This window comes from Athene cunicularia (genome assembly GCF_003259725.1).
Source record: "Athene cunicularia isolate RWA chromosome 7 unlocalized genomic scaffold, athCun1 chr7_part1, whole genome shotgun sequence".
In the NCBI taxonomy this organism is placed as follows: Eukaryota; Metazoa; Chordata; class Aves; order Strigiformes; family Strigidae; genus Athene; species Athene cunicularia.
The window spans coordinates 14,693,760-14,720,970 of NW_020799107.1; the positions used below are offsets into that span (position 1 = coordinate 14,693,760).

The window sequence follows — 27,211 nt, forward strand, 5'->3', positions numbered from 1 at the left end:
ACCATGATTTATTCTGCCTACAATCATCCAACACCAGTGCTCTGTGTTTTGCCTGCTGGTGTTTGGTTTTAATGTAGATGGCCTTGAGTTTGTGGCTTGCTTACCTGAGAATCTTTTCCTCAGTTGCTACACTACTGCATCCATGGTTGGTTCAAATGCTTGCCATGGAAACTTCCCCTCGAATATAGCTGCCTGCTGGTATGTGTGAAAGCCTTGCTGAGATGGTATGCGCTGCTGCCTGACCTAGAGTGACAGCTCATATCTTTTGACCTCTGTGGATGTCTTTTCCCCCTCTTGGGAATGTTAAATCTGAGAGGTTTTAGTTTGGGTCTTGCTTTTTCACTGTTTATCGTTGGCTAATAATTCTACTTTAAACTTTCATATTTAGGATTCTGTTTTGTTCAGTTATAAATGCTCTAGTTTCATTCCAGTTTAAACATCTGGAAAGATTTTGGCATTAGGTGAAAAGGAGAAGCAAAGCAGAGGTGGCAGAGTCCTGCATGGAGAAAACAAAAGAGGGAACAGATTCTATAATTTAGGTCCAACAAACTGTTGATGATCAGTTGTATGGTGAGATGAGTGTTTAAGAAGCTACGAAGTTGAAATGATAACCAGTTGTTTACGTTCTTTTACTTCATTGCAGTGCAAAGCTAAGGACATGCTGTTGAACTGTCATGCTCCCAAGGGCCGTTCTTATGGTTGTGCTGGGCATAACTGGGATAGGTGAGGATACAGTGCAAGACTGATGGGAGCATGGGGTTCAAGGACTGGAGAGTGGGTGAATTGAGAAAAGTAGCAGGCTGGCTGAGAAAACTGTTGGTTCTCACAGCCACAAAAGAATGGGAGCTGTCAGAGATGACTGCCCCAGTTGTGGTATGTAGCTGCATCTAGTGTACTGCAGGCTGCACTGATTCTTTAGCCTTAAAAAAAAAAAAAAGGAAAAAAAAAAAAGAAAAAAGGCGGGGGGTATGATTTATTTGTGTTGTTGCTTACCAACAATATGTGGAAAACATTTGGAGAGATTAATTATTAGCAGTGTGGGGAAGATGAGTATCATTTCTCTGCTGTGCTCAAAGCATTTGTTTGTATCTTTTACAAATAAAGGTTGGAGTGTTTTAAGACTGCTTTTGGCATACCTCGAGCTTTAGAATTGAGTATCAGTGCTTCACAGAACTTATTGAAAATCTGGAATTCCAGTTTATGCCTCAGAACATTAACCATCTGAGATGCAACTAGCTTAAGATCAGTTTAGGTGGAAATAGTGCTGATAGGTTAGAGAAATATGAAGGCATTTTAAATTTCATGTTTTCCACTAGACAAAAAGATGGGTAAATCCCATGTGTCAGTTACCCGTACTTCTCAGTTCTCTGGCCTGTATGATGGTTTTGAGGAAGCTCAAATTGATTCTGACATCCATCTTCTCCTTTATGGGTGATACTATAGGTTCCTGATGCAAAGTTTCTGGATGTGAACAGAGGTACCAGAAAGTGTTTAGCCACCATGGAAAAGTCAGCCTGCGGTTGTCTTGCTTCTCTCTGTTAGTTAATTTTACAAAACAGAGAAGTTTCAGGTAGAATATAGTGCCTAACAGTATGTTTCCCCTGATGCTGTCCAGAAGCTCATGTTTTAAAATGTTCTTTGATTTTCACATTCCAATTATGGCTTCCTAGTGTTGGATCAGAACCAAGTGTAGAAGTTCTTTTACAGGTGCTTTAAGGATGTTCTTAAAAATGTTTTTTTATTTCTCTTCACAGTTTTAGAGAAAGTAAGAAAATACATGGTTTAAAACATTTCCATATTTAAAAACAGCATAAAACAAAAAATTCTCTCTGATATTGAAACGTTAGTAAGACATGTGTTAATTCATAAAACAGTTGAAGCTGGTAAGGATCTCTGGAGATTCTCTGGTCCAACCTCCTTGCTCAAAACACAATCAACGAGAGCAGGTTGTTCAGGACTGTGTTCTGTGGGTTTTGATTATCTCCGAGGATGGACACTCCACAGCCTGTTCCAGGGTTTGATCACCCTTATGGTAAAAAAAAAAAAAGTTTTTTTTCTTATGTTATGGGGAACAGAGTCAAAAGCCTGACTGAAGTAGTGATAAATAATGTCCCCTGCCTAACCCCATCTACCAGTCAGTTGTCTCATCACAGAAGGTTGTCAGGTTACTTAATAAAGCATCATTTCCCCTGACTGACTACTTCTGATCACCTTCTCTTCCCACCCCTCCAAGGTTATTTGAAGGTTATTTTAGTGTTTGGGGGGGAGGGGGTGGTTGGTGGGATTTTTTTGTTTTCCAAGGTTATTTGCTGCACTGCCTTCCCCAAAATCAGAGTGAGGCTGACTAGTCCAAGGTCCTCTGTCTCGATCTTCTTCATGATTGGGTAGAGCCTTCAGCACCCAAGTTGAAGGCATGAGGGAAATGAACCATTTCACACAAACTTCTATGCAAAATTCTAGTTTGGCATGCAGTTATATGGAGATTAATACATATATATAGATTAATAATTAACAAATGAAGTGACATACAATCTAGTTAAAAATGCCTCCTTGTTGCTGTATCTCATTTGTCAATGCAGCAGCTTTTTTGTTTCTGCTAATGTTAGGGACATTTTATTGTCTTAATTTAGACAAATTCTGAATTTCTGCTGATCTAAACTAAGCTGTTCAAGTTCTGGATCCAGTTGTTCATCTCAAGCAAAAAGATTTAGATGTTCCTTACAATTAAGTGTTAGATACGTTTCACCAGATTGGAATTATCTTTTAAAGTCACATTTTAAGCAGCCCAGATAATACATTTTCCCTGAAACATTGTTTGATTCTCAAAATGTTTGATTTGGGCAAATGTATTTCTTTGAATTGAGTGGCTTCATTGGCAGAGGGCTGAAACATGCAACAGAATTAATTTGCCTTAACAAGCAGCTTTGTGTCAGCTGAACCACAGTGACTGATGTTGAATGTGTTTTTAACCTATGGCAAATACAAGATAGAATGTATTAGCTCATACCTTAATGAAAGAGTTGAAGCAAGTGCATTTTATCTTGTATTTGTAATGACCTAAGAATGTACAGATAGTTTACTGTAGCTTGGTAAACACATGGTATTAAACTCATGCATTAGAGCCCTAACTCTTTCATAAAACAACAATTTGGATGAGGCAGTGGCCAATCTTCTTCATTAGGTATGTGATTTTTTAAATGTTTAGGAGCTCGTGACTCATTATCTGTCCACCTCTGCTTGTTTTGCTGATGCTTTTGCTCCAGGACTAAATGGGGCAAAAGTGACTTTCTGAAAAGTGCAGCAAAAAGCAGTCCACAAATAGACCGGCACAGATAAATGTTTGGTAGTTCTTTAGCAACAAAATACTGATGGCTAATGGCATGTGTCCAGTTGATCACATTTGACATGTTGAAATGCAGGTGCCTACAACATACACCAGCTCTTACAGGGGTGTTTCCCCTTTCCAATTTTACTTTGGTGAAGGATGTGGGTTTTCTTTAAAACCCAAGCCCCATCCTGCAACATGGTTTAGCTCACTTTTTAAAGGTATTTTACCTTCTGTATGTGTTTCTCTTACCTCCTTCCACATTTGACTCAATGTTGCTTTAATTTTCTCTAAACAAATTGAAGAAGACAATTACTAGGTTTTTATTTATTATTCTTCAGGGATGAAAATACTGACTCAGAGAGATCCCTTTATTTTACCTGCTGGAAATTAGAGGAGGTTGCTTAAAGAATCAAAAGATAGGCTGAACAGCAGCTGTTGCTTCCACTCCTTGGTGGTACTTAACCGTTCTTCAGGTGGATGTTATAATTTGATTTTAATGCTTCCCATGCTTTGTGCCAGCTACTCTTTGCTCTGTTCCTGTCTCTTTCTCTTGTTTCCTGATCCTGCTTCCAGTGAACTCCCCGTTGCTTCCTGTTCTCTCCTCCTTGGCTGAGTACTGCTAATGCTGAACTTTCCTCAGATCTTTGTCCCTTTCTCTTGACACAGAGCCTTTGGATTGCAACTGTCCAGCCTTCTTTTAAAGGAGCAGCTTCCAAATAACTGCAGCCTGAGTATCGGTTGATAAGGAAAAGAACTGTTTCTTTATCTGTACCTTCTAAGTATTTTTCATGGATGACTGAAAGCAAACAAACTTTGGCCTGTTAGATCAGTAAGTGAGTGGGCTGTAGATATTGCTGCTCATACATCATTGGTAGAACTTTGCGTTACTACAACAATGCTTAATTGCTTGAGGATACAGTGAAAGGTTACTACTCTTTTTCGCAGGAAAAGAAGTCCAAGAAATGCCTTACTAGCTCAGCAGACTTTGAGAATGGATATAGCAGTCAGGCTTGTTATGACAGGTTGGTGACCAGCTGAGGTTAGAGATCATCCTCAAATTCTCTTTACCATACAGGCTTTTTTCATGCTTTAATATGAGTAGTTTTGATAGCTGCCAGATAGGTTCTTGAAAGCCTCACCCTCTTTTTGCCCCTCCCTCCTCATGATTCATCTGGTAGTGTCTGATAGAGCCAGCTGCGGCAGAAACATGTGAATAACAGGCATTTCATGTACTATGTGCAGCAATAGCTTCAGATCTATGTGCATTAACTTCTCCGTGGACTGACAAGTGCATCTACTAAAAGAGCGGCTCTATGGAGCTAAAACCCCTACAGAGCAGGATTTGAGGGAAGATTTTGCTAGATTATGAAAAGGTGAGGAGAGATGTGTTCCCAACATGTAAAGGGCAAAGGCCATTGAATGGTGATACAGAAATCAACATATGTTTGGGGAGGAGAATAATGTAGGTCACTCCCATATCATGAAGGAGACAGGTTCCCTCTGAACGATTTCTGTGGAGGATACTTATGTATTGCTTATGAGTAGACATAGACATACTATTGTATATTAGGTCAGTTGAGGTATAGCCTGAACATTCAACATCTCCTTGTACATAGTCTTAAATCAGTGAGAAATTATATCAGACTGGTAGTGGTTCTCATTACTTTTTCTTTCTCTCTTGTTCTAACAGATACTATCAGCACACTTCATTATTTATTTTATAATGACATACATTAAATATATAGCAAACATATTCTTGCTTTTGGTATTTTTCTGAATGATGTTTACCTGTGACTTTTATAGGTCTTTTGATACTTTATAAAACCTTCAGTTAGTAAGTATTTATATACTAGTAAATTGAGTAGTTACGAACTTTCTTAGCAGAATTTCAGCAAACAGTACCTATGTGTAAACAATATTAAACACAAGACTATAAAGCTAATGTGGTAGCACATGAAAATGGAATTTTTTGCCTTTTTCTAGATAAGAGGATGGGATATGGAATATTGCATAATTTTTTCTAATGTCATGAATCATAAGCTTGAAAGACTAAGGATTTAAATATGTACTTTAAGTGAAAGGCTAATCAGTATAAGAGGAAATGAAAGTAATACAATGGAATTACCATTACTCCATTTTCTCTTTCTCATCCTTGAAGCATTAAGGCCATAAAATTAGTTTTGTTCTGGTGGTGCTGTATCTATTTACTAATAAACTACCTGAAAGATTATATATCTTTGAGGGCAGATGAAGGCGAGCATTCTTTTTTTGTTCGCTATTATTATCTGTACAACTCTTGAGATAAATTTAGAACCAAGATGTGTGTTTTCTTTTGGAAATGAAGCTTGCCAAGCACAGTAAAACTATTTTTTTCGTAAGTACTCAGACTTAAATAGAGTATTTTTCTTGTGCATGTAAACATTTTAGTGTTGTAGCTTGGAATAGGATAAGAAAGTGAAACTAGCAAAGTCCCAGCCTACACTGTGGACTAAATTCACTCAGATGCATGTCACAGGATTCATTCAGGCTGGCTAAGTCTCAATGCCATGTTAGAGAGGAGTAAGCTGTGTGCTGTATTTTGCATATCCAGGGTTTATTCTAAAGGAAATCAGAACACAGCATCAGAAGGAAGCTGCGATATGCTTTGGTAACTTCCCTACCAGGAGCAGCCACAGGACCAGTGCAGAACAGCAAACTAGAGCTTTTCTTTCTATGTCCTGTGGAGTCTGCCAAAGAAACAAAATTTGTTCCACAGCTGAATGAGTTGTAAGACAAGTTACTTGTTGCTAAATATTGTTATTCCATTGGTTTACTGTAGTGCTGTAAAATAAGGAGAAATTTAACTACATCTTTTTAGTTTGATGGTTATTTACAATACCAAGTTGGTTGACTACACAAATTTGTGCTAAGCATTGAAGGTTGTTAAATCTAATTCTTAATACTCTATTCTGAAAAAGCTTGCTTTGGTAAAGAAAGGTAAGTGCAATTTACCTTTTCTTTACTGAATAAGAAACAAAAGCATACTACATTAGGTTCTTTAATCTTTAACCATCCAGGGGGCTGTTCTGAAACATTGACCTTTTCTATTGTTCCAACTTAATGAAGATAGACTTTTTTTTTTTTTTCCCCCTAACGGATATGTATGACTAATCCAAATGTGATTTCAGTGTAAAAGTCCTTAGTTTAGAGGCCTTCTTCCCTAGTGAAACAGTAACTCATGCAAGCTTATAAATATTAGGACTTTGTATTATGTGTAACTTAAACTGAGGCTGTCCAGTCTTTCCATTGGCCCATTAGTTGTCATCCTAACACTCTCTGTACTGCTGAGAGTCACAACATGCACATATATACCGTGTATAATGCAGAGTCAAAAGGCAGTGGAGATCCAGGAGATACAGGCGACGCTGGCTTCGTGGCAATTCCTCCACTTCAGTGTGATAGGTGCCAGGCTAGATAAAGAGTGTGGCTGAGTCCCAGGGTAACCTGGTGATGACAGCTCCAGCAGCCCCTGCCAGCTCCCTTCTTCCCACAGCCAGGGATTTGGATTACCCAGCAGCCCCCACACCAGAATAACCCTGCTGCTGGTCACCTGATGTAGCCATGACACAGGAGCTGCATTTGACCTGCTCGTGAGCAACATGCAGCTCACAACCCACAGGTTGGTTACCCTGACTTAGGCATTAGCTCAGTACAAAATCTGTATTTCATAGTTCTAATCCAGTCGCTGTGGTTCATATGGGCTGCACTGCATGTTTTCCAGTAGTGTATCAATCTCTAGTGTTAAATTGCATGACTATTCTAGCATATAGCTTGTAAGTCTCTTTTTTTAATTTTGTCTTTTCTTTCTTTTTTTTATTCAGACAGGGGATTTGGCTTCTGTGCAATTAACAGGAACTCCAAATAGATGGGAGGTCTTGTCTGCAGCTCCTGCCACTATAAAGGATGAAGCTGGTAATATAGTACAGATTCCAGGTGCTGCCACAGTAACTTCAAGTGGGCAGTATGTCCTTCCTATTCAGAGTTTGCAAAATCAACAAATCTTTTCTGTTGCACCAGGATCAGATTCGTCGAATGGTACAGTGTCTAACGTACAATACCAAGTAATACCCCAGATCCAGACAGCGGATGGTCAGCAGGTTCAACTTGGCTTTGCAGCCTCTTCTGATAATAGCAGTATAAATCAAGAAACTGGTCAAATTCAGATCATTCCTGGCTCTAATCAAACCATCATTGCCTCTGGAACACCTTCAGCTAATATTCAGAATATCTTATCGCAGTCTGGTCAAGTCCAGGTTCAGGGAGTTGCAATTGGTGGTTCGTCTTTTCCTGGCCAAGCACAAGTAGTTGCTAACGTTCCTCTTGGACTGCCAGGGAATATTACTTTTGTACCCATCAATAGTGTTGATCTAGATTCTCTGGGACTTGGCAGTGGTTCTCAAACCATGACAGCTGGCATTAATGCAGATGGGCACTTGATAAATACTGGACAGGCCATGGATAGTTCAGATACTTCTGAAAGGACTGGTGAGCAAGTTTCTCCGGAAATTACAGAAACCGCCACTGATAATGACTTATTTGTGCCAACATCATCTTCATCGCAATTGCCCGTTACCATAGACAGTTCAAGTATATTGGAACAAAATGCAAACAACTTGACCACAACTAGTGGTCAAGTTCATAGTTCTGATCTTCAGGGAAATTACATCCAGACATCAGTCTCTGATGACACGCAGGCTCAGAATATTCAGGTCTCCACAGCACAGCCAATTGTACAACACATACAGCTTCAAGAGTCTCAGCAGCCAACCAGTCAAGCCCAGATTGTACAAGGTATTGCGCAACAGACAATCCATGGTGTGCAAGCAAGTCAAAGTATATCTCAACAGGCTCTTCAAAATCTTCAACTGCAGCTGAATCCTGGAACTTTTTTAATTCAGGCACAAACAGTGACCCCTTCTGGGCAGATAACCTGGCAGACATTTCAAGTGCAAGGAGTTCAGAACTTGCAGAACTTGCAAATTCAGAATGCACCTGGTCAACAAATAACTCTAACCCCTGTGCAGACTCTCACTCTTGGTCAAGTTGCAGCAGGTGGGGCGTTGACGTCAACTCCAGTTAGTCTAAGCACTGCTCAATTGCCAAATCTACAGACAGTTACAGTAAACTCTATAGATTCTGCTGGTATTCAGCTGCATCAAGGAGAAAATGCTGGCAGTCCTGCAGGTATTTATTTTACTCTTTTTGCAGAAAATTGGTTTTATTATTGCATGTGGTTGGTTTAAATGGTGATAATCATAACATTATTGTCTTGCTGCAGAAGCCTACAAAATACAGTGGATTAAACAGTGATGATAGATTTTATTTGAAACTACTCTCCATTGGAAACTGCAGTATTGGTGGAGTATAGTCCCACCTCACTTCTTTTGGTATAAGCTCCTGTAACTCACAACTGGTCAATATTAGTTAAAAGCACTTCTACTACAATGTTTATCGGTGCTTCTAAGTCTTACCACCCAGAAGATCTGCATACTGAATTGAGAGGGGGGCAAATCTGACTATCAACTACCACTCTTCTAAGGCAGCAATATCATTAGCATACCCCATTCTTCCCAGTCCTGAATAGATGACGTTTTCATGGAAAATCCAAGTATTTCTGTTGATATATGTTTTTTTTTTTTTCTCCTAGGAATTTTCAGACCCCCTAAGGTGCTGTTATTTATCCACTGTTTTGTTAAATTAGTTTCCTGCTGATTTAATATCAGTGTAACTACAATGTACAAAACTCATGTAAGCAGAAGTGAAACAAGCATGTAAATATCAAAATGGAGGTTGTGCATAAGAACATATGTGAATTTCCAGTACTACTTATTTGCATTATCTTTCAGAATGTATAATTGTTAATGATAAATTTCACAGTGTGTTTTATCCCTGTAAGCAGAGAAAAGAGGTTGTTTTCTTAAAATAGGTGTTTCTTAATGTGAGATAAAGTAAACATGCCTGTTTATTTTTGGTAAATTTGATACAGTGCATTCTGATTTTTCAGGCATAGCTACCTAAAAGAAAGAGATGATTGAGGTTCAACATACTTTGCTGTACCAGAAGCTATTTAATCTCATCATTGAGGGGTTGTACCCTGGCTAGTTATGAGGAGCAGAGTAAGCAGTAGAGGTAATCTGGGAGGGAACTGTTGCATAAAGTAGCTTGGGAATCACTCTTTTAGTATAATCATGTGATCCAAGCCTTTGGTTCATTAAGATGCTGAAGCATAAATGTTTAAGTAAAACATGAATGTTTTGTATTGTATGCTTATTTAAGCATGTGAGAAGAAAGCAATGTTAAGTGTAAAATGCCTGGAGGAGCTGCTGAATTGGGATTGTTTCAAAAGCCTACTGAGGATAATACCTATATAGATATTGATATGACTGGTATATTCTGTTTCAGGAAGCTTGATTTCCCTTTGGAATCTAAAAATCTCAATTAAAAATAATAAGCTGGGATTTTAATTTTTTTTTTAGCCTGTTTTGTTTTGGAAGTGACTTCTATATTACGGACTGATCAAGGCAAAGTTACTCAGACCTAGATAAGTCTGGTCTTCGTTGACTTGTAAGCAACAGCACCAAACAGATGAGTGTGTTGGTCACAGCATTTGCTATGTTGGGTAATCTTGATTCTTAAATTTTCTATTTCCAGTGACCACCGAAAGTCTTGGCTTGTCTCCATCACACCTGGTTACGTATGAGGACATGGGGTATAGATATCAGTCACAAAAAGGATGTATTGTGCACAGTAGTATAGCTAAACTCAGATGTCAGAAACTAACTCTTGGAAAAAGGACCCTGTGGTTAATATGAAATATAAGGAGGATAAGAACTTCTTCATTTCTGAGATTTATATTTGGTATAGGATCATGTTGCTAATGTTATTGCTTGTGGAATAACATAGCAGAAACTTGAGAAGAAAGATGAAAAGGAAAGAGGAACCAAAAGAAAAGATGCATAAAAAAGAAGTTGAGCCTGTTGCGTGTATTTGTTTTTCTATTGTCAGTCCTTGAGAGTGTTTTAATGGTGGTTCATAATAAAATGCAAGGGAGTTCCATCAAGAATTCCTTAACTGTATTTTCCTGTGAGAAATTCCACATGGGAAGGGAAGAGAGTAAATGGGATATATGAAATGTGATTAAATAGGCAGAAGCAGTAGATGAATAGCAGAAACTATTGCCTGAAATGAATAGCTATAAACACCTGGTTATATTGGAGATAGGGTGGAGATTTATAGTGACATTTTTCCTACTTGTCTAGGAATAGTAAATGGACTGGAAGGTATTAAAACTGCCATCCCCTAAATTTGGGGAGAATTTAATTGGTCCCTCCTTTATGTTACAAGAAACTCACTTTTGCAAAGTAATGATCAATGTGAAACTGTTTCTAACTACTAGCATCAGACTGAATTATCTTGATTGACCTTCAGTGTCTTTTCCATATGCATCTGGTATTTTGTCTGTATTGAAGTTGTCGGAGATAATCTTTTTCAGCAGTGTTACAATATGTTATGGCACCCTTTCTTCAGGTTGAAGAATGAATATGCAATTAAAAGCAGATAATGAAATTATTAAAAAAAAAACTGCAGTCAGAAATATATTGCTCTTCTGATCTGCAAATGAGGAAAAAAATGGTTCAGTTTTAAACTGAAAAAGTATGTAGAAGGGATAGCAGAATGAGAGAAGTTAAAGCTAAAGGGTGAGAGGCTACTTGATTTCTCTTTTCTGCAAACTACCAACAAGCTTTGAAACAAGATAAGAAGCGTTTCCTTTTATTTTCTTCCTCCAGCCTGGATAATACGCTTCCTTGCATAACAAATACAGTTGGACTGTATTTTCTGTTCTCATTTAGCAAAAGTTTTCTACCTGAGGCAAAAATAAAAAGAACATATTCCTGGTCTTGGGGCACAGGTGGTTGGTAATTATCTGAAGATCATATAACATAGATTGCTCCTGTTATTGGTGTAGCTATGGAAAACTCTAGATTAGGTTTTAAATTTTGGTAGCTACAGCCCATTGTGTGAGAGGTGTCCTTCCAAGCCTCGCTTCCCAGGTAAGCAACAGAGGACATCTTTACTGTTCTCATGAGTGCATAAGAGGAACAAATGTCTCTACCTAGGTCCAGCATTTTGTTTACATAATGGAAAGTCATCACAACCCTAATACAAAGCTAATAGGTCTTGTCCAGTAAATGGTGCTTCTACCAAAATGTCCACTTTACCAGGTGTACATACACAGAGGCTTCCATTGCACTGAATTTATTCTAAAAAAGTCTTGGCTGAGCCTGTTTTGTCTTCGAATATTTGTTAGAGCTCGTATTTCTCCTCATTGTGTTTGATGTTGTCTTGCATTGGAGAAGGGAAGGGTATTGGGAAGGGAAACTTTCTTCAGCATTGCTTTTCAAAACAAAAAGCTGCATCAGATAGTATCTATGTGTTAAATACTGGCAAAGAGAGATCTTTCTCACCTGTGTTCTGGCTTCAGTCTTCTGGTCTTAAGAAGTTAAAGCTGCGAAAGCTCTCTATTAGCTACTCTTTTTGTTGGCAGTTTATAATAAAATACTGCGTTGTGTGTAACAGAAAGAGACGTTATTTGCACATTTCACATTACTCTTTAGCAACCTACACCTGTTCAAGAAAAGTATTTTATTTTTATTAGCATGTTTATAGATTTCTTCAAACACTTCATATCAAGTAGCATTCCTTTTGGAAAAACACAGGCTACTGAAATGTACCAACTTGATTTTCATGTTTCTAATCCTGTAAGTTTTGTCAGTTTGAAAGAATTTTTAAGTTACTGGATTTAATTTTTTTTTTCCCTAAAGCCATTGTCCAGAGAAAGAAGGCTTAACAGTGTCACTTAAAATCTAATTGTAATAGTGTCTCAGCTAATTTATTAATATACTGAATTAATGTTTTGGAGTGGTCATTTCCTGAAAAAAGGCAGTTTTACCAGGTCTTATCTAGGTTGCTTAACTCTTTATAAGATGCTGGATGCATTTTTTTGATACTTGTCTTGACTGTTCTAGTAGCATCTGAAGAAACTAGCGAGTGACCTGAAAGAAAGTATTTTACCAACCCAAACATACTCAGCTGGAAGATTCATTTATTTAAAAATAAAAAAAAAGCCTGCAAACAGTTTTTCAGGTTGTTCTACAGCTAGAAAGAAGTCAAAGGGATTCCTTTCAAGAGTTCACTCAAAATATCACTGCAAAACTGAGGTCTTCATTTCTACATCTTTCTTCCCAGCTCCTCCTCTGCGGGAGTATACACAGCTACTTAATGGACTCATCTGCCTACTGCCACTGAAGCTTACAGTCATGCCTGTTGATCAACTTACACCAGTCGATAGAGTGGGGGTGGTTGGCTATTTGTGGTGGGGACTTCATTCCATTCCAGCCAGAACCTGAAGTCTCTGTCATGCTGAAATAATTCAGCTATTCTAAATTTGGCCAAAAATTGGCTGACAATTTTCAAGGTAAATAGTTGCCTAAGTGACAATTCATCTTTCATCTGCTGGTATCTTGTGAGGCTTTGGTCTAACATCTATGAGGTAAAACAGTCTAAACCCCTAAACAAAAAAAATTAAAAATGGAGTATTTACAGTTTTACTTGTAGGGATGATTGTTTCAGTGTTTTAATGCTTCTGGTGAAGTAGTGCAGAATGCTACTTAAAACTTAGCTTTCTTCTGCATCTAGAACTTTATAAAAAGTTTTGGTTGGTTTTCAGTATTACACAACTTAGTTTTTTCTCTCTTTACATTCCAGTTTTTAACTTTATTAATTTTACTTACAGTTGTGCAGTTTCTCCTTCTAAGGCATTCTTTATACCAAGCTTTTGAGAGAAGGGCACAATGTTGTTATGAAATTGAATCTGATTATTAAACAAGTCTTATGAAATGCATGAAGTAAACTGAAGCAATGATGTTAAGTAAATATTTTCATCTGACAACATCTGTTTTGGGCTATCTCATTTACATTTGAGGCATTTAGTTTGCACGTTGTAAAATCAAAATAGTTAAAGCCAACTCCCTCACTGTTTTATTTTTGATGTGAAAAATTAAATTGGAAACTGATAAAATTTAAGTCAGTGCAGGAATTAGAGCTATTTATGTACCAATCTTGTGTAAATAGTTTGCTTTCAGCATGCTTAAATTACATTCCTTATTTTCTCATCATTTTCAAAGGAAATTAATAAATTGTGAAAGAATTAGACTATCGAGCTTGTATTTTCACAATCTTGCTTACGACAGTGTTAGTAGATGATCTCACGTCAAGCATGAGAAAGTTTGCATAACTTTAGTCTGATGTTTTTTTAATGCAGTATCTACTGCTGTGGAATAGAATTGCATTTTTTCTTCAAATTCTAGAAAAGATTGAATTGTTGGATCATTCCTCTGTGTCTGTACTTCATGTGCTTTTCTTTGTAAAAAAGCTCAGTCTAATTCATTTTCTTACAGCCCATGGTGGTGAGGTGAAGCTTTGTTGTATGTATGTTACTTGTAAGTGAATATTCTGTCATGTATGCTGAGTGTCTGGTGATGCAACGTAGATTCTCAAGGTTAAGGAGGTTAACCTGAGTTATCTTAGGCTCAGATATCCTCAGGATGTTCACAAAAGAATGTATTACCCCGTTTAAGGTACTCGTTCCTTTTTTTCATTTTTCAAATATCCTTCTTACAAGATACTCCTAAAGCAAAAGAACTCTTACAGCTGTGGGGATGTATGGCAAGTATCCATGAAGTGAAAGAAGCAAGGGGTTTTATTTCCAGTACTGCTTCAACTTAAAAAGAAGGCTGGAAACTCATTTTCTGTCTTTTTGCAGCCTCAGCACTTTAGGCCCATTGTTTCAGATTCTGTGCAATTTTCTTGCCTTTTGAACCTTCTGGCAGATTCTTTGGTTCTAATCTCTCAAGAGAACTCATCAGTGCATCTGGCTCATAAAAAGCATCTGAACTTTTTACCAAGGACAACAGCAGTATTTTCATAATGCCAGGAATGCTCACCAGGATCCTAGTTGTGATTGCTCTCTTGAAGATAACGCTGGGTTGTAGATGGGTTGTCTTTCACTGCTTGTAGAAGACCCGATTTTTCAAAAGGTACTAATTTTTTTAAGGACAAAAGGGGGAAAATACAAATTGTCAGTGGCATGTCCTCATTTGTCATACAGAGATACTACTTAAATTTCATGCCAGTTTTTATTCTATGTATTCCACATATGTTTTGTACTTTATTTTTCTTAACCAGAATGGTTTACTGTATCCTAATAAGTCACTTGCTGTGCAGAACTCTCAAGTATTTTATATCAGCAATGGTGTCATCACTGATTTTAGAAAAACCCAAACTTTTGGATCTAATTGTTCCCATAATCCCATTTTGACTGGTCTTAATTCTTTCCCTACTTCTTTGAGTCTTTGCTTACCCTTTATCAGTATTATCACAGTGCTAGCTTTTTTCTAAACCACTAGAGCATTCACATGGTCAAAAGCTTGCAGCATTAAAACTGCAGAGAGCTCTTCAGCCTTCTCTTAAAATTATTGAATGAAAATTATCCTACTCTGTTGATTTATTAAGTGTTTATTTCAGTAGCTGTTTCTACATCTTCCTGACTTACTGTCAGTGGGAAGCTTTTCATTCTCATCTAGTGATAGGACCATTATTTGGCTTTTACCAAAATACAGAACAGAAACACTTATTGAACAGCTCTGCCTTCCTGAATTACTGCTGACAATTCTGTTGTTTGACCCTAGCAGCAGTCTAATACTCTTTCATGTAGGAATACTTAACCCTGCTGGTCACAGAATTCTCTGTGTCCTCCTGCTTTCCTTACCTATTTCTGCAGTTCCTGTCTTCTTTTATATCGAGCATGATCAACCCGTCTTCCCCCTTTCTAGTTATCCCCTCTTATATTTTCAACTGTGGGAAAAAAGGAAAAAATAAGGGCATGCTGCGGCAGGCATTACTGTCGGTAAGAATCCAGAATCTTGAGAATCTGTAGACAACGCATCTTGAAGAACTGCAGTTATTTTAGGGTAAGTAACAGTTCTTTGATGCGTAATATGTGTTGTGGTAGCACTGGCTTAAGTACTTTTGTGATTCAAATCTTTAAATAATCGGCTTAGAATAATGCATAGGATCACTTAGAAATACAGTATGTGTCATTTCTTGTCAGAAAAAATCTATAGCTCTATTTTTAATCATTTTGCTGGTACTGCTTAAATGTTCAGTACTGTGAGGTCCTGCTCTTAGTCTTGTACACAAGAAACTTAAAATCTGATTTAAAGCTACTGAAACAAGTTAACAGTCTTTCCTCTGAGTTGAGGTTCACAGGTATATTTCAAGATTACATTATCTAGTGTATCTTCTGTTGCCTTGTGATTTATTGCAAAATAGAAATGCTTAAGTTTTGGGGGGCAAATCAGAGTAGAAATCATTAACCTTGTTAAGTTTCCAGTCTGAAAGATTTTCACAGCTGACCAGCTAGTAAGGAGAGTTTAATTTAGATAGTTTGGTTTAGGAAGCTTAGTTTAGATGGAATGAACAAATATAGCATCTAAGAAATTTGAACATCTTTATTAAAGCTTCCTCACATCCTGAGATAAGGCAAGATGAATCAAGATGGTGAGGGAATGTGGGTTGCACTGCAGAGAAAACCGAAAGCAAAATTAGCAAGAGAAGAAGGAAAAGAGATGGGAATTCACATCTGTTTTCTGGGAAGGCCTGGGAAGAGAAGCATCTATTTGGAAAAATAAATTAATAGGCATGACTGATTACAAGACACTAAAACTGCAGACAGTCAATTTGTGATGCTGTGAGGAAATTGGTGTGAAGGTATGTGCAGTTCTGCTCTAAATCTGTTTTCACTTGAAAGACGGTATTTCTGCTTTTCAAATGAGGAGTTAGTAAAGCTTAACTGAGTAAAAAAGGCAGGGTGACTTTCAGCATCTAGGAAAAGCAGCTAAACTAGAAGCCTGTGATTTGGAGACAGTTACAGGTAATGCTGAGAGTGCCTTTAAGTGACATTCTGCAGAGGCAGATACATAAAAAAATGTAAGTGATGGCATAGTCCTCAAATGAAGCATTTTTGCACTACATCCTCCTCCCTTCTGAATTTATCCCTGTTTCTGTGGCTGTTGGGTGAACTAATAACATTTTTCATAGATGAAGAAAACAGCCTTTTTTATGAAAGTCCTAGTTGACCAAGATAGAATGTGAAGCCTAACTGATACATCTCATACATGGTAAATGATCTGGCTGTATCAATGGGCAGCAGTAATTGTCTGCACACTAGATTATAGTTCAAATGTACTCAAGAGTGGTTCAAGCTGCATTTACATCTGCATAGTTTCATCCTGACAGTTTAGTTACTCTTCTCTGAAGCACTTCAAACAAATCTCTTAGTTATTGTTTTTATTTGCTAAATAAACTTGTTCCATATTGTAGCCAGCTCTGGGCTTTCTGTGACTATGACATGCTGCCTTTGGAACAAAATTGTACATCAAGATCCCATTTCCATTCTTTAGAGGAAAGTCAAGTCTAAACCAAATTTAGCTCACTAGATACCAAGAAGAACTTGGAACAGAATATATGGTTTTCAGAATCTGTAAGCACTTTGAAACAGTATCTTTGCCTGAATTTCCCCTTCATACTTACCTAGTACTAGGTCTTGAACTTAATTAAGAAGTAAGGGCATATAGAAATTTGAAAGCATGGAAACAAAATAGTGGTAAAGAAAATGTAACCTTCATTTAGCCTGTGTTTAATTGATAGAAAACAAAAGTTGCCTCAAATTTACCAGTGTTTGCATCAGCTTGTCATGACTTTAGGGAGTATGTAAATTTTTTTTAGGCCAAATTTTTTTCAGAGTATGTGTAAAACCTAGTATTCTGTCAGTTGAGACTGAATTGGAATGGAGCATGTCCAGAGGAACACCAAGGAGGAAATGCAAAGTTGTTGCTGTCTACATGAATTTGCATTATCTCCGGTTCCATTGTATTGGAGAAGACTTATGTTTTTCTCTTCTCCATGGTTTGCCACTTGTTCATTTTCTTACTGTTGTGTAAATTACAGTGGCACCTTCTCCTCCCTCCAGAAATAGTGATGGAATTTTCCCTCATCTCTTGCAATAATGTAAAGCCTACTTGGAGGGCAACAGACTTAGTGGTTCTAAGGACCTTCTTAATGCAATCAGATTCACTACAGGATTTTATACAATCCACTTTCAGTCACCATATATTTTTGTTTATGGGTCCAGGATCACCACTTGAAGGAACAGACCTTAGCCCCGTTGTGGCCATGAAGAGGGCTGTTGGGTTAAGAAAATGTCTTTAAGAGAAAAATCGCCTAGTTAAAGTGGGTCCCACCAGCCATACTAGCACTGAATATACTGGCGTGTCAGGGCAGGTGTGGGGCAGTGGGACCGGGACGGACTTGAGTATGAGAGGAGCTTTGAGGGGAGGGGGCCGTGTGAAAAGGAGGCACAGTGCTTGCTGTGGGCCAGACCAAATGTTTTCAGGACATTCCCTGTCCCTGCTTTAAGCCTTCATGGACCCTCTGTGATGACATCGTGGCCCACCAGGGGTCTGCAGACTATAGGTTGAGAGCCACCAATCTATGTATTGAAAAGTTCTGTTTGTAAATTGTCAGTTTACACTGTACTTTTCAGTGTGCCTGGAGTTAGAATATGGTCTGTCCTTCTGAGGAATAGATAAAGCAATAGGTATACTTTGCCTTACCAGGATAACCAGGAAGCATAGTACAAAATTAGAGTACTACTTTGACTTCATTTCAGTCTTGCATTTTTTAAAAATAATACTATAAACTATTGTATGTCTATGCAAATTGTTCTTTTCTCCAGTATCCTCAACTCTTAGGAGTGTTTTGTCTGTCCCTCTTGTTTTTGTCCAAATAATTTTCCATTTATGTCTCCACCATTATAAAACTGTTACGAGCCTTTGTGCTGCTGCAATAATGGTGGTGACTGGGAGGGACTGTGAATAGAGAGATACTGATGAAAAAGTGGAAGGAACTCCTGATGAAAGTTTGCAAAGCGGAACAAACATTGCATGAGCTGAAACTGTAAAGTCCTGGATACTGGTGTGCGGTGTAGACATTTTGGACACGTTTCTTTTGTTAGGTGTATCTCCGTTATTAGAGTGTGACTTTGGGTTGTCGGTATAGCAGAAGAAATAAGATGTTATATGGAATGTTTGACTTAAGTAGTGAAGTTGTATCTTGGGAGCACAGTTCCATACCCTAATTTGATCCATTCACCTTTGCTAGGACATGTTGATACCTCTTTTGAAGTATGATGTGTATGCAGTGCTAACTGGATTCGGCTACTGACCTTACAAACTCGGTGTATGCCAGTGTCTAATGTCAGTAAGATTATAATTAAATTATCTTCTTAATATAGTGTTTTATTGACATTAATTCTTCTAAATAAAACCAGAATTTATACTGTTGAACATTTGATTGGTAAAAGAATTTTGAGAATGTTGCATAACATATCGTGTCCAAAAGAACTGCTTGGAGGCTTGAATTGGCCTGCACTGGCAACCTTGCCATTTGCTGTATTTGAATTCCTGTTTGCCCTGTTGCATAAGAGTAAATTAGGCTTTTGCCTTTTTCCAAAGTTGCTGTAAGTGATTGTATTAGTATACTTAATAGTATCCAGTTTGAAAGATCAATTCTATAAACTCTTTGTGTGTTCTATAGTGTTTTAATCCTTGCTTATGTAAAATTAATTTTATGTATAATATGTATGTACAAATTATTATGGATAATAAAATTATTTCATAGGTGACTCTCAGAAGATAACTTTATTTGGTAGAAAAGATAGTTTGGTGGCTAATGCAGAAGACTAAAAGTCCCCACAGATGTTTTCTAGGGCTTCATGTGAAAGATATTTGTTGTGTTGCTGTCCAGAATTGTGAACAACTTAGTGAAGCTGAGTATGTAGGTGACTTTGGACAGATATACCACGGGAGTTCCGCTGGATGTTACCAAATGTGTAAAGAGTCAGCAGAAGTGAGTGTGCTGGCTCCTGGAGCTCACAGCTCAGAGCCTGTCATATTCATGCAAACTTAATTTCTGGCATTGACTTTTTCAGCCAAACCAGATAAATATTCTAGACTTCCTTGTTTCTGACCTGGAATTCTCTTCACAATGCAGTGGTTTTCTAGAGAATTATTTTAACTTTAATTACATCAGTGATGTAGTTGACAGGACAGTCCTGCAAATGGTTGTACTTGTGCAAGTAAAAGGAAGGTAAACTGTGGTGTTGAGAAAAGCTGGACTAAGACTTTATTAGCACCAAACAAATTTGTGTGTGTGGCTACATCCTTTGTCTCTAAATAGATAAATGCTGAAGTTGATTCAAAGTTCGACCAGGTAGCTATTATTCTTTACATGTTTTATCATTAATTTCTTTCCTGATCTCTACTGGGACAGGATACTGTTTATCATCTGTCCCAGTAAAGTTTTTAATATGTTTTATCATGCAGTCTGTCAGCTTTGCCTTCATTATACAAGTGATGGGTGATGCACTGACTCCCAGAAAGAATTTAGAGTGGCCACAAGGTTTCAGTGTTTGAGTGAGGTTTGAGTTGAGGATAAAAATCTACATAACTGAGTTTGTTTTTCAGAGAAAGCAGTCTCTTAAATACATACCTAAAGACATAGACCTTTTAGTTTGAAACTTCATCAAAAGAAAAAAATTAAACAATTGATACTTTATTTATTAGTTTGTGCTAGTGGCTAATCATTTTCACTGAAAAAAAAAACCCAAAGTAAACTGATGAATCAAAGAAGGGGCTGGGATTCAGCTATCTAAAATAATATGTAGAAACTGTCTTTTTTTTTAAATCCAGACTTAACAGACTTTCAGCTCATTGGGAATCCAGAATAGTGTCTGAGGGGAAAAATGTTCCTATTAAAATGTAACTTTGTTAAAATAGTTGTTGTTCCACAGTGTACTGTGATGCTGTAATTAGTTCTTATATTAGATTAAATGAATCCTCTGTATGGAGAGGGTACACTTACTTGCAAATGTCCATCCTGTGAGGATAATTTAAGAGTGTTTTTTGTATCCATGAAACTGCAAAGACCTATTTTGACTACTATCTCATCAAAATGTTAAAGTGGTTTGTGTGTTGCTTACTGCTCTCTAATGCTGAGTAACCTTCCCTAAATGTTTTCTTCTCTACGTATAGTGGTAAAGGCATATATTTGAGGTGAGAAGGGGAAAATAGAGCAAAGGCATGAATTTTTTTGTTTTTCTTAGATATCTTGGTCTTTCTTAGGTCAAAACCTTTTATTTAATTGGTTTCTTATGTTACTTTATATATCACTGTGCATACTGAAAACTTCTGAAGATCACTGAGAAAGGCTGTTTCTACTGTATGTCACACTAATTGAGAAATCCTGTGGAAACATAAATGGCTACTCAGGATCACTTGAAACATGCGTTTACATTTTTTTCAACCTCTGTCCAACCTCTTGTTCCTCAGTTTTTCCCCAGTTTCATGCAAGCAATATCCTGGTGACTGCATTCCCTACCAAGAACAGTTCAAACTTAAACTTTAAGACTTTGTTATAGCTTGTCTTCAACTTTGAAATGTATAGTAAGATAAACTTTTTAAATACATTACAGGTTACAAGGGCACAAAAGCAATGTCAGTATGCACTAAAGGATGTTGACTTTTGACTGACATAGTGCTCTCAACAGTAAAAAGATTTGATCATTATGGTTTCCTTCTCTCTATTTAATGGGCTACTTATGGATCTGTGTTTGTTCTTTTCCTCAGATATTAGGATTAAAGAAGAGGAGCCTGATCCAGAAGAGTGGCAGCTCAGTGGTGATTCTACACTGAATACCAATGATCTAACACACCTGAGAGTACAGGTAGTAGATGAGGAAGGGGACCAACCACATCAAGAGGGAAAAAGACTGCGACGAGTAGCTTGCACATGTCCCAACTGCAAAGAAGGTGGTGGAAGGTATGAAATGTTCAGTGTCATATAGTGCATGTAATGATGAAAACAAATGAGTGAGGAAAAAATGAGCCTTAGTTAACGACAGTTGTCTGCAGTGAGAGAAAACGAGAGGCTTATGCAAAAGAGCTTATGCAATAAAGGACTGCCACTTTTATTTCTGGATTTGCAGATGGATGGGCAGATTATTCCATCCGCTCTGAGTTACTCCACTGAGATTAATTGGAAAAATCTTGAGTAAGATGCCACCTAGTACAAATGAGTGGGATAGAACATTGCCCTAAATAATATGAAAATGAAATATTTTGGAATATGCACATCCGTGATTTGCTTCCTATCACATGTCAAGGACTTGATTAAATCCTGTGTTCCCACATTTCCTCACTGATTGAGCATTTTTTCCCCACAGTTTGATTTCTTTAGGGCATTATAAAATACAGTTATCCTGGTTTTCTTATTCACTGTTTTCCTAAGAAAAACAAAGCTTGTATAATAACTCTAAATATCAGAATTCGAGTTGACATTAGTTTCCGTCAAAGTTAGTGGAGATTTGGCTAACAAAATGGCACTAAGTTCCAATTCATATAAAACTTCAGGGCTGCACAGGAAGCCGTGTTTTATTATTCTCCATCTCATTAAAGTATTCTTCAGCTTTTTGTTATTATAAAGATTTTATTCTATTCCAAAACACTCATTTTAAATATCTTCATTATGGATATAAGAGTGGAAGTGGGGATAATAGGCCAGCTTTTACAAGTGAAAACACTTAGTTGTGTTTGTGCTTGACATAATTGTGCAGGGGCTTCTTTCCAGTACACTGAAATTTGTCCATTTTGATAATAGCTTCTTCTGTAAAATGGAAGTCTTTATTTATGTGATAACTATAGTGTAAATTACTGAGTTCTCTTTTTAAAGAACCTGTCAGTGTCCTATGGCTCTAAGAGTTTTAATAGTACTGACTGAGTATGTCTATTGTTAATCTCTTGGAGGTTTTGCTGTATGTTCTCTATACTTTCTTTGCAAGCATGGAGAGGTATTATTTTAGGCAGCCATGCTGAGTAAGTATTAAGTGTTTAAGACAAAGCCAGTTTCATATATTTACATCACAAATGAAGCTAATGATAACTGCAGTTAAGGTTATATACCATCTTTGTCCATCAGCTTCCTTTTGTTAAGTTTCTGTGTGTAGTTCACTGAAACCTGGCACAGACATTTCTAAGTTCTTGGTGAAACTTGGCTCTGCCGTAAAGATCTGTCCATCCTGGGTTGAGGTTTGCTTCAGTCTGGGAGAAAACTCTTGAAAATGTAATTTGCACTGGCAGTACTCTTAGGAAACAGAGAGATTTCACATTTTCCATCTTCCTTGTGCTCTATTACAAACTACAGTGGCTTGAATTTAGAGATCTATTTACTTTAAAATCCTCTTCCTCCTAAATGAAGTTGGTGTAACACCAGATTTTAAAGTTGAAGCCCAGGAAAGAATTTTGAGAAATGGTTTTGATGAAGTCTGGAGAAGAGTGTAGTCTGACTGAAACTTGGATACAGGAGTTTGGGAAGTTGAGAGAAGAGCTACGACAGAGTTGTTTGTTTAGTGCTGCAATTCTGAGTTTTGATTTGCTTTTCAACTCTCTGGATGTCTCATGGAGTTTTAGATAATGGGACTTTTTTTAAATTTTTTTTTCTGTGTTTCTTCAGATAGCATTCACAAATCTTAAAATGACATCAAGGTTGCAAAATTGAAAACTTGAAAGTTTGCAAATGCCAAAGTTAAGACATCCTGAGCAACTTTAATGTAATCCCTTCTGTGTATGCATTATCATTTGGTTTCTAATTACATGGCTACATACTAGTCTTTTTCAAATGACCCCAGTGCTGTTCAGTGGATGGGATGGATGATGCACAGGGAATGAATCAGGGCTGTGCAATGATTGGCACCTGCTTCACTTATTGCAGAAATTGGAAGGCATTTAGGGAATGAGATACGGGACTACAGCAACAGGGCTCTGAAGTTTTGGAGGTGTTTATCTATCCACCCCACGTTTTCCACTGCAGAAGTACTGAGTTCATTCCCGTAAAGAAGTTGATTGAGCTGAATTGTGAACTTCTGCAGTACTCTAAGAAAATATGCTTCTGCTATATTGAACATGACACCTCAGGCTGGTGGGTGTTTGACAATTTTGGCCTTAATATCTTTCTACCTCATATTTGGATATATGAAATGATTGTACTAGTTCAGTTCACTACACAGGAGTGTTGCAAGGTGATCAAATTATTGTTTGTGAATTGCTTAGACACTGAGTGTTGTGAGTACCCATGATGTGGAGAAAAAACCCTGGGGAAATGAATAATTATGTATTCAAGATAGTACTTAAATAATAAGCAACTAGTAAGACAAGCAAAGCATGTTAAATCAGTATGAAAAAGATTAATACCATTTCACTCAGTGAATACTACCCCTCTATGCACTTGATGAGGTAGGAAAAGGTAGTACATGGCTTAACATGCAGACTTCATCATAATTTCATCTTTTGCATAGTCTTAGTTTTGGCATTTCTTGTCTTTTCTGTTTTCTGTGTGCAAAGGGGAGTTGAGCAGTTCTTTCCATTTTTTTGTTGTTGACTTTTGTATGGTTTTTTTGACTTGATACAGAATTAGACTACATTGCAGTCTTCAAAGGATTTCTGTTTGTATCAGTCCTGTGAAGTAGGAAGCCACTATTATCTTTACTTGGCAGGCATGGAGGGTAGGAAAGGAAGAGGATGACGTATTAGATTTGAAAATAAAAATCTTATCGCCTCAAGCTTTATATAGTAAAATGAGGGATAAGCAAGTGTAGAGAGACATACATCTCAAAGGATAACTCTGATCCCAAACAGACTTAGTTAGGATGTCTGAAGTTAGGTGGAAAGTTCATCCTCCTCTCAGTTACATCTGGAATTACATTGAGATGTAACTACTACTGTCTGGATCTATAGAGGAACAGTGCTTCTGAGTACCACTTCAGGTACGTAACTTTAAAATACACATTTATAAAATAACTAATAAGTGTATGTTTTATCCTTGAAATACTTGATGTTCCTCCTGGAAGGACTGCTGGACCAAAAGTCCAGTTTCTCAGTGGATGAAGGTGTCTCCTGCTGAAACCATTGCATTCTGTGTGGTTACTGAGAAATGTGGTTTCCAATCTTTATAAAGCCAAAATTTACTATGAAAATAAATATTAATTGATTTGAAGACTCCAGTCAAGAAGTAGGCCTGAGTCACATCCTTTTACTCAGTGATGGTGGTTATTGGCCAGTGCAACAAGAAAGGCCTCTTAACATGACATGTTAGGTCATAGTGCCAGACTGTCACAGCTGCAGAGCGTCCAGATAGAATTTGGTCCTATCCAGTCAGTTTAGAGCACACATGAAACAAATGTGTAGATACCTATATGAAGCTGTGTAGAATAAATACAATTAGTTACCTGTTCACAGTAGTCTTGTCGATTTCATTCTGTGAATCCCTAACTTGCCCCTCACTTTGAACACTGGAGTCTGCTATGGAATTCTGTCACAAGTTAGGTGAGATGCTTAAAATTACATATGCTATACCACCTATGCTGACCGTGAGTTGAACCTTGGTTTCCTTCAGTCTAGACTAAAGGTGCAATTAACCTACTTCAAACAATTTATTTTGGAATTTTAAAATTATTCTGGGGGAATTTGATGTGATTTCATGTCATTTGTGTCATCTATTTACTGTATTAGGCAAACTTAAAAAATATTTGTACTGATTGTGGAAGAGAAGACTGTAGTATATTTGGAGAAGGTGTGAGGATGAAATACCAAATACAAAAAAATATTCTGTGTACAGAAATGTATTCTCAAGTGCAGAAATACATTTTGTTGTAATAAACATAGGCTGGGCACTTCTTAGGGTTACATGGAATTGGACAGGCAGTTAACACAGGATAGTGGGATTCTGTGGAGAACTTTCAGTTACCAAGACTGTATAATGGAGAAGAGCCATGTGTGTTCCTTTGACTTGCACCACAATTGCTGGATAACTTGAGCCACCAAACAAGAGGACCTGAAGAAGAGCTGTCTAGAACTGAATCATTAGATGAAAATGAGCATAGAGCCTGAGAACTGTGGAACTGGTTGCAGTAAGGCGAAAGGAGGAATACAGAAAATTTCTTCCTTGGAGTCTGGGTAGCTGGGTGTTGTGGGCTGATAGATGAATGCCACTGGAACTGTTAAAGGTACAGTGAGTTTTGTCTGGTGACCTAGCTGTTTGTGGAGGCTGAGAAACTAAAAAAGAAAGGGGTCAATCTAAAGACATTTTGATAAATGCCTTTGAGATGGGCTGAATGTTCAAAACTTGTGAGTACTGAGCTTTTGTGTAGGTGGCATAATACAAAGTTAAATGACTGACAGTACAGTTAATTTTGCATTTTAATCTTGGCTTGAGGGAAGGCCATGGAAGAGTGTGAACCTGAGAGTCTAGATATAGCAAAGGCTACCAAAAATGGACATTTCAGCTGAGGTAGGTGAGGTAGGGTTGTTAGGTGTTGGAATGGGCTGCCCAGGGAGGTAGTGGAGTCCCCATCCCTGGAGGTGTTTAAAGACTCGAGTCGACATAGCGCTTAGGGATATGGTGTAGTTGAGACAGGTCAGTGTTAGGTTAATGGTTGGACTAGATGATCTTTAAGGTCTTTTTCAACCCAGATGATTCTGTGATTCTGTAAAAAGCGCAATATTTGTCCTGGTCCAAAGAACTGATCTTCTTTTGGGACACTGAAAAAGGAAAATTAAATCAGAAGTGTTCTTGCCAAGACTGCTAATGATGGAAGAGCTTAAGATATCAGGTCAGAATTTTTTGTATGAATTTATAAACAAACTGGATAAAACAGGCAGGTGGACTTTCTGTGAGGCTAATGATTGAGGGGTGGCAATAAAACAAAAAAAAAAAGAGACAAGTAAAATCTGTTCTGTCACCATACCCATACTACCACAGTCTCCTGGTATTTATCAAACACATACAATTAATGTATATGTCTCTTTTCCCAGTTAAGTGAAGGTGGCCCGTCCACCTGTGGCCAGTTCAGGAATTGATCACCAGAGTCAGTAATTGGTGATAGTCCTTTACTGATACTATGACACGTCATGATTGGTTGGGTGAAGAAATTCCCACTGTATTGTCATAGCCGGTAGTTAGCAACTGTAACTGTTAAAAGCCTTCTTGACACTCTACTTCTACTGCCATCGAATTTGTTTTGAAATCAAAACCTACATTGTCATGACAAATAATCAGTATGTAGAAGTGATAGTTTTTTCTTCTGAGACAAAATTACTAATGAAGCACTATGAAGATCTCTCTATATTGAGACTTCTTTGAAACATTTTCTAGGACTTAACTGGATTTTGTCTCCTTTTCTGGACTGTCTGGAATGTTTTAGATGCATATGTGCTATGGTTGGAATTCCCTTTAGATGCTGTGAGTTTTTAGACTGAGTTAATTTCTGTGCCTGTTGAGAAATGCTTGCTTCCAAGTGCTAGCTCCTTAAAGTGTATATACCCTGAAACCTCATTAGATGTAAACCAGAATTGTTCTGAATGCAGGGATAAGAATCTACATCTAATAGTTGCTAGGCAAATCCTTCAGCCACTAGATGGTTAAGCAGAAGTTCAACACCCAATTTAAGGAAAAAAATTTGCCCTGGGGAGGCAGCTGAAAATTGTGTAATCGGTCATGGAGGATGGAGTGCCTAAGACTGATTTCAGAATCCACTTAATCTGTTCTAAGTTAACACTGCTGATGAATAAGGTGGCCTGATGCTTGGCTGCATTTTCCAATCTCCTCCCTTGTACC

General features: G+C 37.6%; 1 protein-coding gene across 1 annotated transcript in view; it reads left to right on the forward strand.

The window, feature by feature from the left end:
• The first annotated feature begins 2,519 nt into the window (after positions 1 to 2,519).
• SP3 (Sp3 transcription factor) overlaps positions 2,520 to 27,211 on the forward strand; it is a 29,805-nt gene continuing 5,113 nt past the window's right edge. Inside the window, 3 exon segments of the mRNA XM_026852196.1 lie at positions 2,520 to 7,166; positions 7,169 to 8,551; positions 21,172 to 21,364. Coding sequence (XP_026707997.1) covers positions 7,064 to 7,166; positions 7,169 to 8,551; positions 21,172 to 21,364 — 1,679 coding nt within the window. The 5' untranslated portion in view covers positions 2,520 to 7,063.